The 27,015-nt window shown below is 50.2% G+C and overlaps 1 protein-coding gene across 1 annotated transcript in view; it reads right to left on the reverse strand.

Moving 5' to 3' along the window:
• Positions 1 to 23,593, reverse strand: part of DGLUCY (D-glutamate cyclase) — a gene marked incomplete at both ends in the record, with an annotated part of 46,904 nt that extends 23,311 nt beyond the window's left edge. Inside the window, 10 exon segments of the mRNA XM_082648265.1 lie at positions 554 to 702; positions 5,551 to 5,680; positions 6,142 to 6,402; positions 9,925 to 10,128; positions 12,434 to 12,556; positions 13,701 to 13,734; positions 13,737 to 13,853; positions 16,583 to 16,781; positions 18,885 to 19,038; positions 23,491 to 23,593. Coding sequence (XP_082504391.1) covers positions 554 to 702; positions 5,551 to 5,680; positions 6,142 to 6,402; positions 9,925 to 10,128; positions 12,434 to 12,556; positions 13,701 to 13,734; positions 13,737 to 13,853; positions 16,583 to 16,781; positions 18,885 to 19,038; positions 23,491 to 23,593 — 1,474 coding nt within the window.
• Between the last annotated feature and the right edge of the window lie 3,422 nt (positions 23,594 to 27,015).

Below are 27,015 nucleotides of genomic sequence, written 5' to 3' on the forward strand. Positions count from 1 at the left end.
CTGGACTCTACTCCTAATTACCTCCCTAGGCCTCACCTTTGGAAACTATACCTGCCTTACCTGCAGGTTTTAAGAGAGGCTTAAACAATACAATGATTGTGAAACCTCTTTGAATACCATAAATTTCTATACAAACATGAATGATCCCAATCAAAATATCACACTGATCATACATTCAAGATATATTTAAAAATGAATAAACTTCATAAGATGATACAGAATACATATGGTACATTCACCCTGTATGACCAAAATAATATACCATGGCTTGAGCTTATTATTGTCATTATTTTATTATTAGTTTTGATGTTTTAGAGTTGGACAAATAGAATATGCTCAGTTAAGCGTCATTTCCCTTTCCTGCTCGTGGGAACACTGGATTTCTAAATGTCAGCATCGTTATTGTCTATACCAACCAGAATAAACAAAGACCAACTCTGAAGTGGAAAACAATGGTCCCATATAACTCCTTTTTGTCATGTGTTCAACAGTCAATAAAAAAGGTTTTTAGTGCTGACATGTTCTTGTCGCATTCTCAGCGCCCCTTGCTTACCAGTTGTTGAAATTCCAGAACTCTTCTGCACTGCAAGGAAAAGACCATCGATGGGGTCCACCAAGTGCTTGATGTTCCTCTTCCTTGCGTTGTAGTAATCGCCATCGGCAGCCCCTCCCGTGCGCTCGATCGCCACCAGATGGTCAAACCTGCCGGGGTGAGGGCACAGGGTCCTTATGGAGAGCCAGGTGCCTGGCTGGCTCATGCCTTCCTGTGTTTGTCCGAAGGACCCTTCCGTCTTCGTTTCCTTCTTTCCTACAGAACTTGGTTGAAAATCCATTGTGTGCCAGAGCCTGTGCTGGGCGTTGGTCTCTCAGATCATTTTAAGAAACAGTATCAGGGCTTCCCTGGTGGCGCAGTGGTTGAGGGTCCGCCTGCCGACGCAGGGGACACAGGCTCGTGCCCCGGTCTGGGAGGATCCCACATGCCGCGGAGCGGCTGGGCCCGTGAGCCATGAACGCTGAGCCTGCGCGTCCAGAGCCTGTGCTCCGCAGTGGGAGAGGCCACAGCAGTGAGAGGCCCGCGTACCGCAAAACAATAAAATAAAATAAAATAAAAAAGTACACTTTCTAATAATAATAATAATACATATTATTGTAGAATATGTGGAACACACACACAAATCCCATAATAAAATAAAATTGATTTGGTTTCCATTAACTAAACCCCCTCAGAGCCGTTTGAGGTAGAATCTTTGCATATTCGCTGGCCCAGGACGAAATCTTATCCAGAGGCTAACAGAGGGCCTGGAACGGGGATGGTGGACCCAGTGCTCAGGTCCCGCTGGTTCTGCAGGAGCTCCTGAACTGCTCTGTGGCCCAGCAGCAGTATCAAGGGGCGGTTGGGGGAGCTTTGGTTACCCCCATAAGCTCCATCATCAGCCCCTCACCCCCTCACATAAAGCCAACCCAAATAAGCACCTTGTCTATGTTAAAACCATACGGCCTCGAGACAGCTGCTCCCCACCCCAGCCTCCCCATGTTGTCACCGCAAGCCCTTTGGGAGCTGTCGCGGCCCCCCCAGTGGGTCGATGGGGCGAGCTGAGGGCAAGGAGCCAGATCACTGTCCGAGCTCCTGAAGCGCCCCTACCGGGGCTCTCCCAACCCCCTTCTCCAGTTCCACCCCCCGCCTAGGGGGAAAGAAAAGAGGAGGGCAGTCGTCCATCAAGGGATACTCGTGAGGCACAGTCTGTGTATGACGTGACACCCCAGGGAATGGGGGGCAGTCACGACAGGCCGAAAGACCCAGCCCCTCTGTGTGCTGTGAGGGGCAGGCTGCTGGCCCCGCAAGGGGGTTGAATAGAACCAAACGACAATTCCTGGCTGTGTGACCTTGGGCAAGCCACGGGACCTCTCTGAGCTTTGGCTTCCCCCTCTGCAGAATGGGGGTAATCAGGCCCTCTCCCAGGATTGCTGTGGACGCAATGGTGTGATGTTTGCCGAGCACCAAGCTGGGGGCCTGGCACAAAGCAGGTGCTGTGTAAAGGCTGGCTCTTTATTTCTTTGAAATTGGATTGAGGATACAGGATACTAGTAAGACGGGGCAGCAGGGAGCCACACAGGGTGGGGAACATAGCATATCCCCAAGGGGGGCACATAGAGAGAAGGAAGCCCAGGCAAGGAAGGTTGGGGCGAGCGGAGACCCTGCACCCAAGCCATAAAGAACCAGTTTATCAATTTATCTTCAAGACAGGGAATCAATGACTGAGCTTTCTTCTTTAAACATTTCCCAGGCTTCACTTATAAAAAAAGAACTGAAATCATTGTCATTAAAAGGCCAAATTGCTTCTACTTTCTTCGTCCACATGTAATGAAAGTTCTGCAAAATCTAATACAGCGAATTCCAAATTCCAAGCCACTGTGTGGGCAAGACCCAGTTCTGAGCTGAGGTCCAGCATGGAGCCGGCGGTCAGGTGAACAGGAGGGCAGAGCGACTTCTGGGAAAGTGGGCAGCAAAAAACACCCAGCAGGGCGTGGCCAGATGGAAGAGACTGCCGGCCTGTGAAGCAGTGGGCACAGTTGGCTCTCCCTTCTCCTTGGTGACAACACGGTTCTTGGTTTTCCTCCTTCCTCAGTGCTGATCCTTCTTGGACGAAGGATCCTGCTCTTCCCCTTGACCTCTGGGCGTGGAGCGTCCCAGGGCGCAATCTGGGTCCTTCTCTCTGTCTCCACTTATTCCCTCCATGATGTCATCTAGTGTCTTGACTTTGAGGCCATCAACACGCCAACTGTTCTCCAGTTCCTCTTTCCAGCCCAGATGGCTCTCCTGAACTCGACTCGTGGATCTGATTGCCTGCTGTCTTCCCCACTTGCATGTCTAATAGGTACCCACACTTTCAGTTACCCAGGCTCAAACTTGCACTCTTATAAATTTTTTCAAATTGTAATTGTGGTAAAACACACCTACTGTAAAATTTACCATCTTATCCATCTTTAAGAGTACCATTCTCTGGCATTAAGCGCATTCACGTCATTGTGCAAATATCCCCACCATCCATCCCCAGAACTACGGGCCTCTCACTGTTGTGGCCTCTCCCGTTGCGGAGCACAGGTTCCGGATGCGCAGGCTCAGCGGCCATGGCTCACGGGCCCAGCCGCTCCGCGGCATGTGGGATCTTCCCGGATCGGGGCACAAACCCGCATCCCCTGCATCGGCAGGCGGACTCTCATCCACTGGGCCACCAGGGAAGCCCCATCCCCAGAACTTTTACATCTTCCCAAACTGAAACCCTGTACCCATTAAACACTTACTCCCCCTTCCCCCGACCCCAGTCCCCAGCAACCACCTTTCTACCCTTTGTCCCTAAGATTTTAATTACTCTGCCCACCTCACATAAGTGGAGTCATACAGGTTTGTCTTTTTGTGACTGGCTTATTTCACTCAGCATAATGTCCTCAGGGTTCATCTGTGTTGTAGCATGTGTCAGAATGTCCTTCCTTTTCAAGGCTGAGTAACATTCCACTGTAGGTACAGACCACACTGTGTCTATCCAGTCATTCGTTAATGGACGCCTGGGTTGTTCCCACCTTTTGCCTACTGTGAACAGTGCTGCTGGGTGTGTAAACGGGTGTGGAAATATCTGTTTGAGTCCCTGCTTTCAGTTCTTTTGGGTACACGCCCAGAAGTGGAATTCCTGAATCATATGGTATTTTCTATTTTTAATTTTTTGAGGAACTGCCATACTGTTTTCCACAGCGGCCGCCCCATTTTACACCCTCACCAACAGGGTGCAAGGTCAGGCCTGCTCCACCATGGTCTTCCCTGAACCAGTCCACGCCAATTCCATCCTCTCAGTCCCCTGCCCCGAACATGAGAGCAGTCACGACTCTACCTTCGAAACATAGATCTGGCTGCTTCTCACAACCTCCATCTCTACCATTCATCCCTCTGGGGTCCCCTGAAACCAGAGTCTGAGACAAAGACTTGGGTGCAGGTGGTTTATTTGGGAGATGATCCCAGGAGGGAACAGGGACAATGAGGACGGGAAGGAGAAGCCAACAGGAGGGTTTGTGCATTTTCAAGGCAATGGGGTCTCCGTTCCTCCGGGACCTGCGTGTCTCCAAAAGACAGGAGGCAAGGCAGCAGCTCCCACTCTCCATGGGTTGAGGGGGCCCTGGAGGCATTAGTCCCCATACTTCCAGGCTGGGTGGTTTTGCAGGGGTTTTTGGAGAATTCCCCACAGAGCACTGGCCTGGGCCGTCTGTGTGACTCAGAGCTTCCACCCCAGCTGTGGCTGAAATCACTGGGGGACAGAAGGACTCGCCACAGGGCAGCTGCCTCGTCTCCCGCCTGCCATAACCTGGCCCATCTCCTGTCCCTACGCTTGTGCCTGTGGCTACCCGGGGGATCCATTTGTTTTCTTTTTTAGCGGTACGCGGGCTTCTCACTGTTGTGGCCTCTCCCGTTGCGGAGCACAGGCTCCGGATGCGCAGGCTCAGCGGCCATGGCTCACGGGCCCAGCTGCTCCGCGGCATGTGGGATCTTCCCGGACCGGGGCACGAACCCGTGTCCCCTGCATCGGCAGGCGGACTCTCAACCACTGTGCCACCAGGGAAGCCCCCATATAAATATTTTTTTTTTTTTTTTTTTTTTTTTTTGCGGTACGCGGGCCTCTCACTGTTGTGGCCTCTCCTGTTGCGGAGCACAGGCTCCGGACGCTCAGGCTCAGCGGCCATGGCTCACGGGCCCAGCCGCTCCGCGGCATGTGGGATCTTCCCGGATCGGGGCACGAACCCGTGTCCCCTGCATCGGCAGGCGGACTCTCAACCACTGCGCCACCAGGGAAGCCCCCGGGGGATCCTTTAAAACCTAACCGTGACCTCTGTCCTCCATCCAGCTCCTCTTCTCCTTACCCGTTCCAGGCCGGTCAGCTGGCTGCTGCCCTGTCTTAAGCCTGCCGGGCCCCACTCCACCTAATGGCCATTGTCACAGCCAGGGACACTCTTCCCGCAGCCAGTCCAGGCCTCACTCTTGCACCCGCTTCAAGCCTTGCTCACATCCACCCTGTCCAGGAGGTCTTCCCTGACCCTCTTGTTTAAGAGAGCAGCCCACCCCTGCGCGCCCCCCTCACGCCTGGCCCGTCAGTCCCCGTTCCCTGGGTCCCGGGCCACTCTATTCCATAGCGTATCACCTTCTAACACACTACACATGCACTGTATTATTTTCCTATGCTGTTTACCGTCTCCATTACTCCATGAGGGCGGGATGGCTGTCAGTCTGGTTCACCGATGGATCCCAAAAGCCTTAAATAGCGCCTGGCACATATTAGGTACTCAATACACACTCATCGTGTGAAATGGATTCTGTATGTCCAGACACAGCCTTTTCACAACTTCTAACGTAGCAGGCGCTTTAGGATATGCCTTCCTGAGGTGGAAGCCCTTTTTAGAGGTTAAGAAGACAAAAGTACTTCTCTGAAGAATGCATTTTGAGGGACACAGAGAGACAGGCAGTCGGAAGCGCGGTAGGCTCCCGGCTGATGCCTGAGTGACACCCACAGAACGACGAGAGATGAGTAGCAGCTGTTCACCCTGCACCCTAGGCCGGTCCTGACACACTGACAGCAGCGTCCCAGGCTCGCACGGTCAGCACTCTCGGCCCTGATGCCCATCTGGGTGTTCCGGGAACCTGGGAAGCGTGGGGCATCCTGCCCATTTGGGCTTTGTGGGACACGGCTGTCTCAGCCTCTCCACCACTCTATTCTCGACCATTCTACCCTCAACTCGGGGGTCCAGGCCTGTCCCGGCTGGCTCAGTGTCCTCTGCAGGACACCCCTGCCTCTCACGGGGGGAAGCATGTGCACAGGTGGGATCGTGGGGCCTGGTGGACCCGGCTTCAAATTCCAGCTCATCATCCCCACCTAGTTAAATCACCTGGCCCTCTCAGGGCCTCAGTCTCTTCATCTATAAAATGGGGATAATGCTGTTGATATCAAAGAGTTGTTCTGCGTGTTAAGGAAAACGCCCCGTGTCAGGTGCATAGCACTGTGCCTGGGCACCCAGAGGAAGTCCCACAAACGCTGACTCCCTCCACCCTCCGCCCACGAAGCCTCATCTGGCTAAAGGGACTCCCCTCCTCTCACTGCTCACCTCGCTGTACAGCCTCGTCAACAAGCTTCTTGTACAAATTCAAGGCTCTCTGGTCGACGACCATGGAGACCCCCTTCTCCCAGGCCTGCAGGAAGGCAGCCAGAGCCGCGGCTCCCGGCGGGCCGTCCGTCTCTTCCGGAGGCTCGTGGTTGAGATGCGCGGGGAAGCCGGTGGTGCGGAGCACGGAGCAGGTGTGGGACAGAGACAGGAAGGCCCGCAGCAGCTTGCCTGGACGGAGCAGGTGTCCGAGACCTCGGCTGCCTAAAATTAGGCAAAAACAAAATTAAATCACAAAATCACATAACTGTGTTCCAAGTAGCATCTTATGGGGACAGTAGCTTGTTTTTTTGTTCGTTTGCTTGTTTTTGTTTCAGAAGTGGATTTGAAGGTGTGGCAGACCCCTCCTGGGCCAGTCGAGAAGGGTCACTGGGTAAGGGGCCCACCAGCCTCTCTTTCAGTTAAGTGTGGCCTCGAGACCAGGTCCTCTCCATGTGATGAAGAGCAGTGGAAAGAGAGTGGGAGTGGTGATGTGGCCTCCCCCTGGCCTGGTCGTACACCCCCAGGCTCTACTCCAAGCTCTTCCCTTCCTGGGAGCTGGGCTGTTGACAGCCAGCGTCCCCTGGGGGTCTTACGATGGGATGCGGAGCTGCTGGGTCCCTGAGTGACCGCGAGGGTGCAGATCCCCTTCCTGCAGAGCTAGAACACTCACCCTGGAGGACCCGCCCTGGACTGCTGTGTGAGAGAGGCACACATTTCTGCTGTATGTATTTGAGCAAAGCCTCTTGGGGGTCATTTGTTAGAGCAGTTTAGCAAGCTCTAACCAATACAGGGAATACAGAAGGAGGAAGGGAAACAGGGCTGTCTTAGCTGGGGATTCCCCCAAAGCAGACCCTAAGACAGGGGCTTGGGGGCAGGTATTTCAGTGGAGAGGGAGCCCAGGAAGGAGGTCAGAAGAGGGAGGAGGTGAAAAGCCACGAAAGGTTGTGTGAGTGAGCAGGTTAACTCCGAAGGCAACAGCGGCTCAATCCTGCTTGAGATCCTCTAAGAAACCAGCCCCTGGGTACTGTCCTGCCAGAGGACAGGGAGACTGAGCCGTAAGCACCAGCTCTGCCCCCTACTGCGTGAAGGCTGCCCGTCGTGGCGTTGACTCCCCGGCACTTCTGGGCTGCACCTGCTCTCCTGGAGAAACAGAGAGACCCGAGGCCCAGGTGGAAAGCTGATGTGCTGGGAACTGCCCACTGCAGCTGCAGTGAACCTGGGGGGTGGGGGGGGGGTGGGGGGCTGGGCTGGGCACCAGCTGCATCTTACAGATGCCACCGTGGCTGCCAAGCCAGTCCCAGAAGGCTGCACAGCCTCCGGACTCCCATCACATACCATTGTGCCTTCGTCCATGCTCAGGCCACCTCGGGGCGTATCTGTGCCGTGGAACGGGGGGATGTGACTTAGAACTCCCACCCCACCTGCGGCTGAAATGAGAGGGAGGGCCTAAGGGATGTGGGGGGCGTCAACTTGCATTCGAGGTACCTGGACAACGTGGAGGGACACAGGGTGTGGATTCTGGTTATGGAGGAACAGCTCCAGATTCAGCATCTGGAAACGTGCATTCAAGTCCAGGCACTGGCACGTCACAGCTGTGTGACCTTGGCCTTGTCCCTTGATTGCTCTGAACATCAGTTTTCCTACATGGAGCTGGGGGTGGTCCAGGTGGAGGAAGGCTGTGAGGCAAGGGCCCCTCACGTACTGCCCGTGGGAGTGGAAACGGGAACATTTGTCTGGAGGGTGATTTGTACCTTAGATTTGTACACTCCACTGGAGCCAGCAATTCACTTCTAGGAATTTATCCTAATAAAGTGATCATGGGTATGTACACAGATGTAGTCATAAGGATGTTCAGTGCCGCATTGTTTGTGGTGTCAAATAATAGGCTATTAATAAAATGGTAGAACATTCATAAGATAGAATTCTATGCAAACGCTATAAAGGATGTTGTGGTGATATTTAATGACATAGAAGGATGTTCACAATACATTTAAAAGGGAAAGAAGCAAGTCCTAAAATAGTATCACAGTATGATTCCAATATATATATATACATTCAGTCTTATAGGTTCAAGACTGAAGAAAAAGACTTTAAGGGCAAACATAAAACTGTTAATAATGTTTAATTGTGATGGGATCCTGGTAATTTTTATTGCCTCTTTCATGTTTTCTGATGTTTGTACAATAAACATGAATTACTGTTGATAAGTGGGGAGAAGAATAACAACATCTTAAAAGAAAAAAATTGGAATGTAACCTATTTAATAGGATGTGGTGAGCCCCGATAGAGAGAAGAGGGGAGAGAGACCTTTGTCAACTTGAAAGCCGTCCATCCATCTATGATGATGTTATTATTAGCACAAACATTACCATTATAAACCTGCATTTCTTCATCTTCTCCAGGCACCTCAAACGCCAGCCATTTGAGGTCCTCTCAAAAATGACTGAGTGGCTCTATTATTATGCTCCCTGACTGGTGTTCACTATATGGCCATCAGTCTTATACCTGCTTATTTAATACAGTGGGAATCAGAAGCCTCTGTTGTTCTTGAGGGTTAAAGACGTTCCTTGATAAACAATATTGGCACCTCTGGACAGTCATAAATCTGCCTATCCCCCGAGCCTCATGCTTCAAGCCTTGACACACAGTTCACCCAAGCACTGAGGGTATTGCTGTGGACGAGCTCCCAGATCATTCTGATTAAGCAACGGGAGCACCGTGTCTGCAGTAAATTTACTTCCCAGTTACTTTTTTATCTGAGCTAATGGCAGAGCTAATAATACATCTTCCCTCATGACGCTTGTACTGAGCAGGAGAGCCGTCAGCCTGAGTAAGAATGTTTGTGAGACAGAAAGTATTGCAGAATTTTTAAAAATATTCACCACGGAGACCAGCTATGTCAGAGGCTCTGTGTATACACAGCCACGACTCTATGTATGTGTGTGTCCTGAAACGTGCATCTGTAATGAGCAGATATCCCAAACCTACTATGTGTTTGCATGAAAAGGAAACTGTTTTCTGCAGCATGAATGAATGAATGAGTGAATGAACGAACAGACAAGCACCTTTCAGCAAACCTCCTCCTAACTGGAACCAGCAGACCCCTACTGGACCCCAGCAGCCCTGTCTCATGTCTAGAAAGTCAGCGGCTCTCAAACCACAGAAGGGCTATCCTCTGAGACGCCAAATACAATATACATGTCGGCTGCAAACTGTTGTGAGGTTGTCTCTGCAGGGTCCTGCCCCACCAAGGATCCGCCAAGGAGGAGCAATCCAACACCCCCTCCTATCTCCGCTGCCCAGTGCACAAAATCTAGTCTACGCCCAACCCCAGGCAATGGCACAAAAGAAGACGATTTGGGACATTATTACGGAATGACGGATGACATTGGTTAAACGGTGGCAGTTGACTACCTAGGAACCATTCCTCTCCCTTTTTCTTCCCTACTCAACCCCAATTTAGTTCCGGATGGGAACGTGCCCACCTCCCAAACTCCCTCATACGTTTAGTGTTGAAAATTTGGGGGAAAAAAATGAAGAAAAAAAATCATCCACAATCACGCTATCCAGAGATCATCACCGTTAGTATTTTGGTGCATTTACTTTTTTCCGGATTCATACACAGTATTAGCATTAAAAAAAAAAAACATACTGTAGATACAGTTGGCATGCTGCTTTTCCCCCTGAACATTCATCAGTGATGAACTTCTCCAGGTCCTTGAGGTGTGACTGCTTGTTTCTTACCGGGGTCGATGGCAATTATCATCTCCAGCTCTCTGACCCTCTGAGCGACTGAAGCTGACGCCATGCTGCAGTGCAAAGGATCCTGGGAAATGTGATGGACCTCTGGCATTCCCTCAGGGGTGAGACATCTGGCCGGAGCCGCTGTACCCTTCAGGTCAGTCATAACTGTGCAAGCCGGTGCGCTGGTGAAAGCCAGTGGCATCTCTAAGGCACACAACAGGAGGGTCTGAGCCCAGCCCACTTCATCAAACCCCGTCCATGCCCGTCTAGCCCACCGTCAACGGGAAAGATGGCGCCCATGCCTTGGCTCAGCCAGCGGCGCGCCTTACCCATTTGTTGGCACCAGGCCAGGACGAGCTGGCTTACGACTAAATCAAGTTCCACATTAAGGGGGGCCCCTGATTTTTAGGAAGGTGAAGATGGGTTGAGTGTGGGCAAAGAAGTGAGGTACCCACAGCTACAGTTGGGGCTCTAGGAGTTTCCATCAATGCAATCCCGTGGATATCAGAAAGTACTTACTAAACACTTGCAACGCATCAAGCCATCTTGCTTTACTTTGCAGCAGTTGTTAGATCTGCTAACAAATAGTTCTCTCTGAACATAGCTTCTATTTTTCTCATGTCCCCTATATTTTGCTTTGGTTTATGCTAATTTTGTTCTCCCCCACTAGATTCTGGGCAGCAGATGCACTGTAGCATAGTTATTAAGACATGACTTTGCATGGTGAACACACTTGAGCGTGAGATGTGACTTTATCCTCTCTAAACCTGTTTCTTCAACTGTAAAATAATGATAATGCCTCATCTGGTTGTTGTCAGAAGTGAACTGGAAAATGCACATAAAAGTGTTTAGCAGAGTGCCTGGTCCAGTGTAAGTCCTTGGTATAGGTGATGCTTTGCATTATTGAACCAGGTGCTATATCTTATCCATTCTCATGTCCTTGTGCCTGGCCTGTTAGGTGCTTAATCCTCACTATAACTTAATTTAGACCTTCTGCTTTCTTCAGTGTCATTATGATCCTTGAGTACTTTAACCCCACTCAGCTGTATATTCCCAAAGAAGAGGGACCATTTCTTATCCATCTCACAAGTGTACACAATAAGTGCTCAATAAATGTAGACATGAATTGAGTAAGTAACAACGTCTTGGACTTCACAGGAAACTATAAAATTTCTCAGATCTAACAGAAAGCCAAAGTCAGCCAACACTTCAGAAGGAAAACCTACTGACAGATGCGTCAAGCATTCTAACTTAACTTACAGCTGTGATAAAAAGTGGAAGAACTAAGGATTTCGATGAATGCAATTTCTGTGTTTGGGGCAGAACCTAAAATCGGTCACTCTAAAGCCATCACACACTAGAACAGTCAGCTCGAAGTGTGACATGGGGTTTTGGCCCATCTGTTGTGAGATGTGCAGCAATTAATCTATTGCTAACAGAAGTTTAAATATTGAAGTTTGAGCATGATTTTTATAAATTAGAAAGATTCAAGGTGATCCCTGACCAATGATGTCATTTGTTCTCATTTACAATCAAACATGCTATCGCAAGTCAGAACTGAAGGGCTATCGTGTGCTGGGATCCCAGCTGCAGTGAGAGCTCTTCTGCAGGGCATCCCCCTGGCAGGGGACAGGAGAGGGCTGAGACCATCGTGCTGGAGGATATTTACTGTGGGTGTGTGGATGTGTGTACACACGTGAGCACACACACACTTGTAAATGACCACAAGCTCCCTGAGAACTGTATCTTGTCTCCTGCAGCATTTTATTCCTAAGATCTGGGCACAGAGTAGGCTCCCAATACATTTGTGTGAATAAACGAATAGAATTCCCTATCACCATATTACAGATAATCTTCCCCTATCATGAGGCCATTCTAATAGCTAAGCGTCCATGAATGCTTTAAAAATAAATTGAAAGTAGCACTAAATTCTATTATTTGTAGTGCAAGCCGGGCTGACCTGGCTAGAATCTTCCTCTGTCTACAACAATGGGCTGCAACAGTTATTTTTAATGTCTCTGTCACATCCTTACCTTACTGTGTGCTAGTTAGGGGGCCCTCGTGTGTCGCTTCAGTGTAATGTCACCCTTGGCCTTTGAAAAAAAGGAACGACAGTATTGCTTTCAAACACCCAGCAAATACCACGTGAAATGCTTTGCTTAATTGAGTTGCTTGCCTTCACCTTTGCTTTCAAAGCCCCACTAACCTCCAAGATGTCTCAAAATATCAAGCAAAACTGGCCCCTCTGTTAGATTGGACTGTGAGCCTTCCGCTGATAGAAATATATTTAATCAAAACATATTTGAGCTGAAAGACAAGCTGCTCTGGTGAGACCCAGCACTGGGATGAAAAGAAAGCAGTCAGAGGGATCTTTGCTGTGGGCTATAGGCCTGTGTTTTATGACTTTATTCCTTAAGTCATTGCACCATAAACCTATGCATTCAGGAACTGGAAACCCACCCAATTCCCTCCTAGGTCAGAGTAACAGCGCCCTTAAGCCCAGACATACTGCAGGCGCTGACAGCTTCGAGACTGGTCAGCTGAGAAGGCCAGAACACTGAAACGTGCCTTGGCTGACACACCACAGGCTCCCCGTGGTCAGGTTTGGAAAGATCTTTGATACCCAACAGTTCTGCAGATGGAAGAAGAAAGTGAATTCCACTGGGTCCTGTACTGGCTGGTACTATCTGATTTGAACATGTTGAGTAGTTTATGGTTCTTTCTCCAAGAGCAACTCTAGTCACAGAACCACTGTAAATTGGAGAAGTCCAGGGAGGACACCAGGAATCCGGACTTTACCAACCCAGAATACTTGCTGACTTCTAGTGCATTTTGAGGGGCATAGTTTCAGAGCATGGAATCTTAAATGCTTGGTGTGATTGCTGGAGGAGACTAGGGGGGCATTTAGTCCAACACTGTCATCATACAGATTGCGATTTTGAGTTTATCTTGGTGCAGACCGAGTCACATAACCTAGACAGAAACTCTGTTGCTTGACGACCAACAGCATCCCTACCCCTGGCCGGATATCAGAGTGCTCACGAAGACAGCAAAGATGGATGTATTGGGTTCAATTCATCCCACTAATAATAAAACTGCCGACACGCTGCTTTGGGTGGTCCTGAGACCATCTTTCTGTGAGGGAGGTGACAGGTGCTGGTTGCATTTTTGCAGAAGGCCGGGCTTTGTCTGATTTTGTTTGTTAAGCAGCTGAGTGAGTTCAATTACTCTGAACTCTGACTCTCACCCAAGACCCAATCCCAAGCTCTCATCAGGACCTCTGAGAGCCTCCAAGAGGCCTGGGAAGCTTCCACGCTTGGATCTGCTCACTTGCCAGCAGATTGAGTTAATACACTGGGGATCAATGGCTTTCGGCTCAAGTTAACATTTGGAAGGAAGCTGTCCCCTGCCCAGATATGCCACTGAACAATAGCCTAGATTAGCGGTTACTATGATTTCAAATTTCAAGGCAAATAGCTCTGCTGACATCCTCCACCACCTGCTTCCCCAACCCCTGGTTCACTTGAAGTTCACAGGGACCAATGGATTAGGCTGGCTATTCTGCCAGGGGCGTCACCTTCAAACCTGAAGGGCACCTGCAAACCCAGCCCTGGTGCTACTGCAGGAATCTGGGTCTTGTCCAGGGCCTTAACCCCCAGGACCGCTGGGAAAGATGAGGACACGTCAGGGGAACTCAGGAACACAGCAAGTTCCCGTCTTCTCAGGCAGAAGTCCACGTGCAGCTGTCAGAATCATGAAAGAGAGTGGACACTGACCTGGGTCGCCAGTGTGAACCGGTTGTCCATATGCTCACCCCCCACGGAGCAACAGGCCTGCACCAGCTGTTCCAGTTTGTCCTTGGGAACGGGCCTCACTGTGACCACCAGAGGGCAGCAAAAGCCAGCAATGGTGGCACAAGGCACCTCTGTCTGCCAAGAAATCAAGTGAAAAAATGTTAAAAAATAGAATCAGCACAGATGAAAGCCCTCAGGACCAAGAGTTCAAAGCAGCTCAGTGAAGGAGGAGGTCCAAGTAGCCATCATAAAAATATAGCTTCTACTTTTTTTTTTTTTTTTTTTTTTGTGATACACGGGCCTCTCACTGCTGTGGCCTCTCCCTTTGGGGAGCACAGGCTCCAGACGCGCAGGCTCAGCGGCCATGGCTCATGGGCCCAGCCGCTCCACGGCACGTGGGATCTTCCCGGACCGGGGCACGAACCCGTGTCCCCTGCATCGGCAGGCGGACTCTCAACCACTGCGCCACCAGGGAAGCCCCCTAGCTTCTACTTTTATGTGACATAGAGATGAGGAAGATTGCTGGTAATTATTGGTCTAAAACAGAGAATCTTAATTTTGTACTCACCCTGGACCCCTTTGGACGTCTGGTGCAGCTACGGACCTGCGTCGAAGTAGTATTTTTAACTGTGAAAAAGGAAATGCATAGGATTACAAAGGAAACCCATTATGCTGCAAATGCAGTTAGCAAATTATGAAAAAACTATGATACGGCGATAGGTTTGCTTCTTCATTAGCAACTCAAGCAAGGAACAAGATGGGAGACCTACCCTTGGAAGTGTGAAGTAGCGATCAACATACGGGATATTTCTGAGGTGTCAGGAAGGACTGTAGTGTGACATGGGCACGTCTGTGACTTCTTTGGGCAGCCACCAAATCACAGGGGCTGCTGACGTGGTGTCGTTTTTTTCTTTCATTACAATCATAACGGAAGGAAACACTCCATTTCAGTTTGAGGCTATGAAAAAAATGCAAATTTTTTCCCACCCAATTTCATAGACCCTCTGAATTTTCTCCTCAGACCTCAAGGGGCCCGTGAACACAAATGCAGACCTCTAGGAGAATCAGAGGCAGAGGGTCCCCAGGAAGCGGGAGCCTCGAAGGAGGCCCCAGGGTCTCCTCTGCCCCATGAGTCCACAGACCCCACTGAGCCCTGCTCACTCCTCCTGCCTCAGTGGAAGCTGCCCAGGATGACCTGTGTGACTTGCCCTGCTTATGTTGGTTTTTTTCCCCCCGAATGTTTTCTGGTCCCTGTAGTGGGGCTTATGAAAGCTTCAGGCCACGGCCAGGAGGATACACCACTGGGACAGTCTTGGTAGCTGCTTGAAGGACGTGCTGTTAGCACCCTGGCAGTAGCAGGATGAAACCTTGGTGTGCCTGCCAGGTTGATGTCTGCAGAACAGCACTCAGGAGGGAGCACATGCCAGGGACACTCACAAGAGACCGGCAGCACTCCTCAAGGCCAAGGAGCCTCCTTCTGGGGGACTCCCTGCATCCCCTCAAGGCCGCCAACCGAATCCATGATGGCAGCCTGGCCATTTCTCCCAGCAGCCAACGGGCAGAGGCATCGATGTTAAACAGAAAGCTATCTGGTATCCACTGGGATGGTGAGGTGTGGCTAGACCGTGGCTCTGTAGAGCACGTCCTCTGGGCAGCAATGGGCACCTCTGTGCAAAGCATCTTATAATTGGCACACCTCCACTATGGGCATTTTACAGATGGGAACCAGGAGTCCTGGGTTCCAGCCTGGCTTTGGGATTTAGGCAAGTCCCTTTCTCTCTCGAGCCTGAGCTTCTGCATCTAAAATGAAAGGCTGGCCAGGATGAGCCGCGAGGCCCTCCCGGCTCCTACCTGCCACAGACAGTGGTGTGTTCCAGGGCCAGCCCTGCAGGGACCCAGCCAGCAGCTGCGGTTCTGCAACCCCCCTTCCCAACCGTCAAGAAAACCGCTCAGACACATATTTCACACATGAAAAGCAGCACGCACTGTGGGCAGCCTTGTTTCTCATCAGAGGCAGCCTGGGCCCCTCTGGCAGGAGCCCAAACCAGGCAAGTTTTAATATACGTCTCAGACCCAAGATGAAATCTCCAATCTGCGTCCTCCGTAAAGAAACCTGGGGCTGGCTGTGGACACTGGCTGCCCATCCATCCAGCAGAGTATGTTCTCAGACTTCACACAAGTGTCCAGAAGGGGTCAGGGGAACGAGCGATCTGGTTCTCCACTCCCCCCATCTCTCTACCCCGTGACAAGCAGTGGCTGGAATAAAACCTCAGAAACACTGCAGAAGGCGGCCCCGTGGCGGGCACGTCATCCGAGAGGCAGCCACTCTGCATTAGTGACCACCAGCGGCCGAGGCAGCCACTCCTCTGCATTAGTGGCCACCAGCGGCCACCTCTGGCCAAGAACATGACCCAGCTTTCCTGACAGAGACATGACCTAGCAGCTAACAGCCTGGCCAAGGCTCTGCCACAAATCCCTGGGCATTTACCCAGCCAGGCGCGCTCTCCCCTCTGCCAGGGAGCTTTTTCAAAAATCTCACTGAGGTGCCCGAAGTTAAAGGAGCCAGACAAATTCCAAACAGGTTTGGTTTACACAGCACAGTGATCTGCCCGGAAGGGCTTCACTCGCACTCCCAAGGGCATGCTGGGTGCTCACAGAGGTAGGCAGGGGAGAGGCTGGTGGTCCCATTTTCCAGATGAGGAAAAAAAGCCCAGAGAGGTTAACCGCTTGTCCTGGATTGCCCAGCTAGAAAGTGGCCAGAGCTTAGGTCTCTTGCCTCCTGCACCATTGTTCTCCCCACTGCAGGAAAATACAAGATGACCCACGTTCTCAAGTCATTCTGCCCCTGTGGATTGCGTCCCTACCTTGTATGCACCCATGTGGCCGTGGCCTGCTGAGTCCCTTCTGGGGAGTCCCCCCTTCTCCCAGGCCCCTTCCAGGGAGAAGCTGCTGCCCAGGAGGAAGGCCATCATGTCCTTCAGCTGCCCCGAGGACTCCTCCAGCGAGGTTAGGCTGCCCGTGCAGGTGCCGAACTCATACTTCCAGAACTGGGGACAGCCCGTCCTGGAGACACAAGGGAAAGCTCATAGGCCCCCAGACTCGGTATGGACTCTGACAATGCATTTTTAAAAAGGACTGGGGAGGGAGAAGAGGACACCTGGGGCTGAAATTTCAGACACCAGCACCAAGGTGGTGAGCACAGTTTTGGGCAGGGGGCCTTGCTGGCATCCTTCAACATCCTTCATCCTTTCCAGACTGGAAACTATCAAATCAGCATGAATATACTGTAGCCCCTGCCTCTACCCTATTATATTTCCTGTAACCTCAACCGGAAACCAGCCAAACCAGCAAGAAAAGGACAATGGTGCCCTCTCTGCCATCGAGGCGAGGCCCGCAGACCAAAGGGACAAGGAAGCTCTCAGTGCTAGCAGTGGAAAGGTCTTTCTCTGCTCTCTTAGAGAAACTCCTCCACAGGGTTGAAAGTCTTCAGTCATAAGCCTATTCTTCATTCACTCCAAAACCATTTTGCTGAGTCGCTCCTCCGTGCCAGGCACAGGCCAGGTGATGGGCTATAGTGATGGAGAGGATAACGTCCAGCCTTTAAGAAGCTTGAAATCCCACACTGGCAGGCGAGGCTCCATTGAAATCAGATGCTAGCAATACAGAGCAGTGAGTGCTAACTGCCTAGATAGAGGAGTGACTCAGAGAAGGGAGAAATCCATTCTCTCCCACAAATGGGGAGAGGCTGGAGCTGGGTCCTAAAGGCTGAATAGGAGTTCACCAGCTGGACAAGGGAGAAAGCACATCCTAGGCAGAGGGAGCGGCATGTGAACAGCATGGAGGCATCAAGGCCTTAAGAGCCGCTGAGAGGGCAGCATGGGAGGGGCTCGCAAAGGAGCTGACCTCGGACCCAGGTGGGGCTCTGAAGGCCCCTCCCACCCCTGGAGTCCACAAATGATAAGAGAAGAATGTTCCTGGGAACTTTTTCTCTGAGGAGACGGTTGGGGATGACTGGACTGTCGGAGGGGGTTAGGTACTGAGCCAGGGCCTGGTCACTACAGGCCTGATATCAAGTAAGGTACAAGCCACAGGAAGGCACCAAAGAACTGTATTTAAAAAAATATATTTTATTTATGTACGTATGTATGTATTTGGTTGTGCTGGGTCTTAGGAGCTCCTTAGTTGTGGCATGTGGGCTCCTTAGTTGCAGCATGCATGTGGGATCTAGTTCCCTGACGAGGGATTGAACCCGGGCCCCCTGCATTGGGTGCACGAAATCTTAACCACTGCGCCACCAGTGAAGTCCCTACACCAAAGAACTTTAAATGAGGGAGTCACGTGATCAGATGTAGAAAAAGTCACTCCAGGGGGAGAGAAGATGGGGATGGGTTGGGAGAATAGGAGAGGGAAAGAGTGGGACAAGGAGAACAGTTAAGACGTCACAGGATTTTCGGAGAGAGATGTGAGCCTGAGCTAGGGCAGGAGAAATGTGGGCTCCCCAAGTGCTACTATGGAAGCAGAATCAGTAGGGCCATTTATTCCATATGTTGTATTTTAAAAGTCTGGGAGGGCTTCCCTGGTGGCACAGTGGTTGAGAGTCTGCCTGCCGATGCAGGGGACACGGGTTCGTGACCCGGTCCGGGAGGATCCCACATGCCGCGGAGCGGCTGGGCCTGTGAGCCGTGGCCGCTGAGCCTGCGCGTCCGGAGCCTGTGCTCCGCAACGGGAGAGGCCACAGTAGTGAGAGGCCCGCGTACCGCAAAAAAAAAAAAAAAAAAAAAAAGTCTGGGAGAACATTCATGACAGTATTAACAATGTCTGTCTCTGGATTTAATTGCAGGTGGTTTTATATCCTTCTTAATCCTGTGGAGTCAGGTTTCTAGCTTGGGCAATGAAGTGGACGGATGGCAGTGCCACCTGTCCAGGGCTGGACTTCCTTGGTAGTCCCAAAGATTTTTCCCAGGGCAGAGGCAGGGGCAGGGGACAGGGGTAGGAGTGGACATGCGAAGACGGCAGCCCCTTCCAAAGCAACAGTCATGAGTGAGGCTCCATGCCAGGCACCATGGGGTCCCCCAGGCTGGACAGAGAGGTTCCTGGTGACAGACACACCTGGCTGCAGCATCTGGCCACTCCCAAGCTTTAACCCCGAAAACTCAGGTTTTTTACCTGGTACCTGGGACAGCACCCAGGGCAGGCAACGTCCACTTGCCTGGCTCACTTTGGCCCAGCAGCGGCAGAGGGCCACTGTTGACTTGGCAGAACTTTTCAAAGGCCGGAGCAAGGGACCTGGGCAGGGCCACCACACTGGCTGGCTGGAGCCCTGGGTTTGGTGAGAGAAGGGAAGAATGCAGTCAGTTCCTTCTTGTAGAGGCTTTTTAACTTAACTTTTTGTTGAAGCGTAACATACACACAGAAAAACGCACGTACGTGTACAGCTTGATAACTTTCACAAAATGAACGCATCCATGGAACCGGCATCCTGGTCAAGACACAGAGTGTTACCAGCATCCCAGGACCCCCTATGCCCCTCCTGGTCATCATCCTCCACACGCCCCCCACAGGGATAGCCACTGCCCTGACTTCTAACGCCACAGATTCCTTTTGCCTGTCCTTCGTACATGTTCTTCCTAGAACGGAATCATACGGTATGTGTCTTTTGAGTCTACCTTCCTTCACTCACCAATAGTGGGTTCATTCTCATTGCTCTGTGGTATACTCATTACTACAATGCATCTACCTAAAACTATTGCTGATGGATATTTGAATCGCTTCCGGTGTCAGGTTATTACAAATGGTGCCTCCGTGAACCCTTTAGTACATGCATTTTGGGCACACGTGTGCACGGTTCTGTTTGGCACATACCTACGGTTGTAGGAAATATAATTGCTCAGCTTTAGTAGATGCGGCCGAGCAGGTTCCAAAGTGGTTGTGATATTGACCAGGGCTCTTGGCCTTCCCCAATCAATAGAAATTGATAAGAGGTCAATCAAGAAATTCTGGGTTTGGTGATTGGCCCCTTTATTGGGGCCCCTGCGGCCGCAGGAGGGAACGACAATAAGTAACAGGTTCCCTTGCTCGCTTCCCGACGCAGGGTAAGCTGGTTCCTTACATGGGGTGAGGGTAGGGGTGTGTCTAGGGTCTGGGCCGGAGCTGTGGCTTAGGTGTTTTGCCCACCCTTTTGGTGGCGTTGAGTGCAGGGGTCATGCACAGTACCCTGCTTTTGCTCCTGACTCCCTGTTTTTGCTCCCAGCTCTTGAGAAGTGGCAGTTGGGTTTTTCGGTCTTTTTGTTATCTTTTGTCCAGAATTTGCCCCAACTGCGCATGCACACAGTTATTTTTAGTCTTCGCATTTTGTAGCTCGAGGAGACGTTCGTCCAGGTGCAAGCGTTGCAGCACTGCAGCAAACGGTCCCAGGTCCCAGCCGATCCCAGTTGTACCGATTTATACTCCCACCAGGGGGCGCGTGAGTTCCTGGTTGCTTCATACCCGCTTCAACGCTTGGTGTTGCCTCTGCCTTTTTCATCCCAGCCTTTCCAGTGGCATCGAACTGTGGTTTTGATTTGCATTCCCCTGATGAGTAATGCAGATGAGTGCCTTTTTGTATGCTTTATTGGCCATTTGGGTGTCCTTTTTGGGCAAGAGACCGTTCACTTCTTTTGTCTAGGCAGGTTCTTAACTGGGCAGGCTCAGAGTCCTCGACTCTCCTCCAAAGAGATAGTCTTACTGGAGTTTTAGAGGAAGACCCCCACGTGCACGCCACAGTCTCCCCCGGGGGCAACCAGCCCACCTCTGGAATGGGAAGTCCTTTGGCTTTGGAGGCAAACAAACCCGAGTTTGAATCCTGATTCTGCCTCTGGCCAGTGCTGTGACCCTGGGCTTGGTTTTCCCATGGATAAGATGGCAGTAATCATACCTACCTCAAAGAGAACTCCTTGAGTCCTTTCCTGTGTGTAAATTACCTAACACACCGGTATTCGGGAAGTAGGGGTTGGAGTTACATTCATTCAGTGAATCTTGTATAGACATTTAAAATTATGGTACAGAAGAAATATTTAAAGATATTAGAAGATATTTGGGATGTACCATTAAAGGAACATTACTAGGTAACAAAACATTATGTTCAGCATATTCTCCTTTTTAAAGGAGATGAGAGAAAGAACTAGAAGGAAACACATCTTCATGTTAATCACGGCTATCTCCACTGACAAGATGGTAGGTGATTTTAATGTTCTCCTTTGTGCTTTCCTCAATATTCTAGAATTTATGCAATAAATAGGTATCTGGAGGAAAACTGTAACTGGAGGAAAAACAAACAAGAAAAGTTATGTTTCAAAAAAAAGGACTACTTCCTTAAAAAAAAAGATCATCCCGAAGAAAAATATACTCTTTTGGAGAAATAACCTTGGTGACAAATCTCCTAAATGCCAGGTATGCTCCATCAACAAGTGGACATTTCTTTTCTGCAATGATATCTGTCAGCTAATATTTTCTGAGTGCTTATTATGTACCAGGGTCTCTGTGCTAAGTAATTTACATGTGTAATCAATCATCTGTATTTTATACAAGAGGAGAGTAAGGCTCGGAGAGATAGAGTGACTTTCCCAGGGTTACACAGCTGGTATGTGGCACAGCCAGAATTCAAGCCTCAGACAGATGACCCCTGTGTCCCTCTGAGGTCACCACTGGGCTGCGGGCACGGGCCTCCCCGGGATGGGTCCACCATCACCTCCAGCATCTTCCTCCTTGGGCATGGGGTAGTGAAGCAGATGTGACCCTCTGCAGGGAAAGTCTGGGACTGGCTCCTGCTCTAACTGCCTGGAACTCATTACCTCAAACCCTACAGAGCCTGCCAATGCTACAGACTTTGCAAAGGAGGTCAAACTGAACACCCCCCGCTGCCGAAAGCTCAAGGAAGCTGGCTGCACGGCTCAAGCAAGCCCAGCGTGCTCCAAAAATAATCTGGAGTGAGGGAAGGGAATTCAGCCAGCCTAGAGGCCGCCCATCCCCTCCCCACACCTTTCTTACCTCCGAAGCCTGTTTCAAGAGCAAACTGGATTAATACCATAAATCACGAGGTATTACGTGCACAAAGCTTCTCTGTTTCCTTTTTAATTAAATGTACTTCAGAAGGCAATGTGTTTCGGTTTTGCTCATCTCTACTGCTGGTCATAGAAAGTCCCCGCGTCGTCCCCATTAGTAACAGGACCTGGAATAGAAGGCTCCGTGGTGCCTTTTTGGAGGGACGGTGGACACACGAGCTGGGGCTACTTTATGGTCTGCTGTCTCGGGCTCCATCTAAGGTCACGACAGCTTTTTCTTTGTGGCGAGAAATGAAGTGTGTCCTCTGAGTCCTTTTACCCAAAAATCAATGTTTTCATTTTTTTAAAAAAAACTTAATAACAAGAGAAACAAAAAAGAAGAAGCAGCAGAAGCCTTTTAATGTTCCTAATCTGATCTAAAGCCCTGGAAGACGTAGTCCCAAGCTGGAGAGCGCCAGCTGTTCCACAAAATGGACTGCTTTCCTTGTGGAGAATCCACGACAGACAGCAGCTAACGTGGGTCCCGCATCTTATGTACATCAGCTCTGTGGGGAAGATTCCGTGGTTACTTTCAGTAATAGATGAGGCTCAGAGAGGTCACACAGTCTGCCCACGGCAACAGCCAGTAAGGAGCCACCTGCGCCCTTGGCCCCCCAAGGTTCTAGTGAGCAGGGTCGACCTGGTTGAGCTAGGGCTTGCTGGTCCATCATGTGTACAAAGGGTTGTGGTCCACTGTTCCTTGCTGACTCTGTAAAGCACACTTCCAGGTATTCACATCATTAGGAGCCCCCTCCGCCTTGACGCTGGCCTGGGCCACATGACTTGCTGTGCTAACGGGACATTAGGAGGTGTGATGCAAGCAGAGGCTTGATATGTGCTTGTGCATTAGGGCTTGTCCTCTTGGAATATCTCCCACGGAGGCCTGAGCTACTCCGTAAAGAAGTTTGGCTTCCACTGCTAGAGGGGCTTCCTAGAGAGAGAAATGAGAGGCTAGTCCCAGTGGTTCCAGCCATCCCAGTGGACACTCCAGACATGTGAGGAAGAAGCCATCTTGGTTGTCTAGCCTAGTGGACACCCGTGGAGCCCAGCCTCAGGGCAGAATTATGGTTTAAACCACTAAGTTTGGGGTGGTTTGTTAGGCAAGACTAGATAATTGTTGGCCCACAAATAGCGACAGAGGCCGGACGTGTCCATAAACAAGGAAAATTGTCCTGCTTTAGTATTTTAATCTGTGTTGCTGGTGACTCCACCAGAACCAGAAAAGTCTTTCCCGTTGTGAAATTTTGCTGGGATCCAGGTCAGTGACAATTTGGATATCTGTTTTCTCTTGCAGGACCTTTTAGAGCCTTGGGCGTCACTCCCGGGATGTAGTAGGGAGATGGGTGCCACCAGTCCAAGGAGGGAGACTTGGTCTGAATCAAAAGCAGATTAAAATGCGGCGTAACATGGGGGCACTTTTCCCAGAAGGGAAAACCTTTCCATCACCGGAGGTCGTTGGCGGTTCTGCCTATGGAGCTGTGGGGACCAAGCAGAGCTGGTTGGTGATAGCCTTCGCACCTGAGTCTGGTCCAAGGTGCCCGCTCCTTCTGGGAAGTTAATTAGTGACCAGCGAGAATCTCCCTCTGCTCTGACTTTCCGTCTCCCGTGCAGAAGCTAGGCGTCTCAGGAGTTCCTGGGCCCTACGTGGCTGGTATTTCCAGGGAATATTTTTTTAACATCTTAGCACCACTCACCCCTAGCCAGGCTGGACATGTTTCTGAGGTTTGGTTTCTTCTGTAGAATCAAACTCCTCACAGCAGAGGGAAGGCGGGACTTCAGGGGGAGTGGGAAGGTCATCCCTGGATGGGCCACAGAGGATCCGGGTTATGGGACAGGGAGGGACAGATGAGAAAGCACAGCTCCCTGGAAGGCAGCAGATGCAGCATGAGGACTGCCTCCCGACCTGCCCAGGGCTGCTCCTGGCCCTGTCCTGGGGTGGTTGTTATTTGGAGCAAGTTCTCGCCCAGCCCCATCCCCTTCATGTCTCAGTTTCTAATGAGAAATTCCTGACACTTCAAGATGCTCTTTCTTTGGCCTGGAATGTCCTCCCTGCCTCCCTCCCAGAAGGCCTTTCCATTCCTCAGAACTGGTTCAGAATCTTCTACCTCCAAGATGTACCCAACAGGCTCGTGCTGGCTGGCGCTGAGCTGCCTTGCCCCCAAAGCATTCTTTGAGCCACTGATTTGGGCCTGGAGTTGCAGTCAGCCTGATGTTCTACTTGACCCTGAACCCCCTTTCTCTCTCCCAGAGAGACCCCGAGTGCCTAGAGGGTAAGTCCATAACTTAAGGCTCTTCCTCAGCCCCCAGAGCACTTATCACAGCCTAAGCACGTAGCACACACCAAACCTACTTACGAGTAAGTGAAGAAACGAATGCATACCACGTGAGCTCACAAAGGAATTAATAGGCTAGATTTTCTGTCTACGTATGACTTCTGTTATTTAGATTTAGGACCTAGAAGGTAGAGATTTTATGTTTTCTTCTTTATATCCCCTCCTCTCACCACTACTATAGGCACAGTGTCTTATACAGATTTTTGGTGAATGAATAAAAACTGTAAATTTTAAAATATAGAGATAGTCTCAAAGCTCTAGGAAAATATGCTCAAAAAGTAATCCTATAAATTGACTTCTTATACTCTAGAAAGAGAGGCATCAACATGTCAGCAAAATCTAGGGCTAGATAGCCACGTTGTGTTGGCCTCCAAGGCACAGCCCATGTCCTCCTCATCTAAATATACCACGTGCCTAGCATAGTGCCTGACATGAAAGTGGGAGTTCATACGTGTCTGTTGAATGACTGACTGCAGGCTGGTTGAAAGCAGGATTCAAGGGCAGTGTCCATAGCGAAGGTTCTGGACAAGCCTGATTTTCCACAGTTCTTTCTATCTACAGAGACGAGCCCAATGGAATTCCAAATCACCAATGTGTGTTTTCAACTCTCATCTCCCAGACAGAAGATCATGTAAACCTCATGGCTATTTTCATGAAGAATTTGAGATTGTATAAAATCTCTAACACAAAAAATATAAAGATACTGTCCTGGAAGGGGTAGAGATACATTTGAAACTGACTGCAGGTGCTTTCATAGCTGCAGGAACAAAGGGCCGTGGAGGCACAGAGGAGAGGACAGTCGGTTCCCATGGGCTGGGGTAGGGGTGCCGGGAGGGTCAGGTGAGATTGGATTCCATACCCCAGCTGAAGATACTGAGGCTTAAAGCAGCTGCTTTGGCAGGTCAAGCCTGTGCTTGCCTGCCAGACTGAGCAAGCCCCCGCTGGGCCTGGCAAGCCTGTCCTTTTAGCCCAGCATCCAAGGTACCAGCTAACGTCCTGGATGTCTGTGGCTCCCTTGAGGTTTGTGGAGGGCTTAGCACCTCAGCCAGGCATTCAGCAAAGTTTGAAGAGAGAACCACTCCATAACCATGTGGGTCAGTGGCCAGAGCCCTCTGATAACTGACCTCACTTCACATCCGGAGGAGAGAGTGGAGTTTACCCCGAACCCGACGAAATGCGACACCCCACAGGTATCTGTGGGCCCTCGCTCCCCAATATTGCTCTATAAGGCAGCAGATGCAAGCTAGGTGCTGTTTTGCAAATAAATTGTAGCCAGAAGACCCAAATCTGAGGGTAATTGCCTTTTCTTTCCTTTATTTATTGTTTTAATATAAATGTAAGTGGATCTAGGTAATTCCTATAATAATGTTACTTCCCTAGCCTGGAGATAGATGAGTGTAGGTAGAAATCCTGCCCTGTGCAATGCATGCGGGGAGCGTGCCAGGCACTTAATGTCACTGGCTGTGCACGCTGGGAGGGAAAGAAGGTCGAGGACCCCCACTCAACAGGGTCGTTCCCTTGAAGGCAGGGGCCAAACAGAGCGTGAAGTACATGTTCATTGGCTCCTGCCAAAGAAATGCCCTCAGTAACCAACCAGAGCAAGTCAGTCATAAAATAAATGATAGGGAGAGCACTGTGGGCCAGGCACTGTGCTGGCCCTTCACCCTCATTGGTTTACAACCACTGGCTCCCCACCACTGCCCCACAAAGAAGACATTCCCACTATAGGCAAGGAAACTGGGGCTCAGGGGAGTCAAAGAGGTTCCATAAATAGGAAGTAGCAGAGCCCAAATTCAAAAGCAAGTCTAAGTTCATGCTTGCTTGATCAATACCTATTTATCTATGGATATTTTCTATGTATCTATGTATCCATCCAACCTTACATCCACCCACCCACCCATCCATCATCTATCCTGTGGTGCTAATAGGAATCACATCCTCAGGAACATCAGAGGCCTTGTCCCTTTCCCCACAAGGTGATTCTGGGGCCAGGGTTCAAACATGTTTCTTTGTGGACTGATCCCTGGACTCAGGCTTCTCAGGACCTCCGTGAACTCACTGCTGAGTGGCCCAGGTGTTGCGTTGTCCTGCTAGGTCTTACTCTAGAAGTAAGGTCAGATGGGATCCAGTCAGTAAGACTTGGTCAGACTCCAAGAAGCCACCTTTCTGCTGTGAGGTCTCTCTTTTCTCCTTAGAGAATAACAAACTATCAAACCCACAAATATCATTCCCCAGTATCGAATATGCCAGAGAGGAGAACCCATGGTCAATCAATTCCTTAGCAGGATCTGAAACACCCAAAGCCTCAGTGTAAACATATCTTATCTGTGCCTGTCACAGATGACTGAAATTCTACCATTAGAAAGTCATTCCTCTGCTTTACCCAAGCAATCCAATTCTGGGAATATAACCTCCAGATGTGTTCAAAAGTGGATGAGATAATGCCAGCACAGAGGCAGCACTGTTTATAATAGAAACAATTTAGAAACAACCTAATAGAGGCTGCTTAAATACATGGAGGACTGGTTAAGTAGAGGAGAAGCTAAACTATGGTACATCCCTACCGTCCATGTAAACCATACATAGATGATATGTAACCATTAAAAGAATAAGCCTACTCTATACGCCTCAAATGCAAAAACTCCCAAAGATGTAAAGTGAACAAGGCAAGGTGAAGGCTTCTGTATTGAATAACACACACACAACCGATCAGTTCAAATGCACAGAGACCTGCTCTGGAAGGATGGAGAAGAGCTTGGCACCAGTGATGGCTGTAGAGAGGGAAACTGAGCAGATGGGGGCTTGATCAGGAGCAGTGGCTGCTACACGATTTTATGTGAATGGTACCCTCTGGAGTTGTGCCACAGGGTGACCCTGGTGGAAGAG

The sequence above is a fragment of the Grampus griseus genome (assembly GCF_964374135.1).
Source record: "Grampus griseus genome assembly, chromosome: 2".
Lineage (NCBI taxonomy): Eukaryota > Metazoa > Chordata > Mammalia > Artiodactyla > Delphinidae > Grampus > Grampus griseus.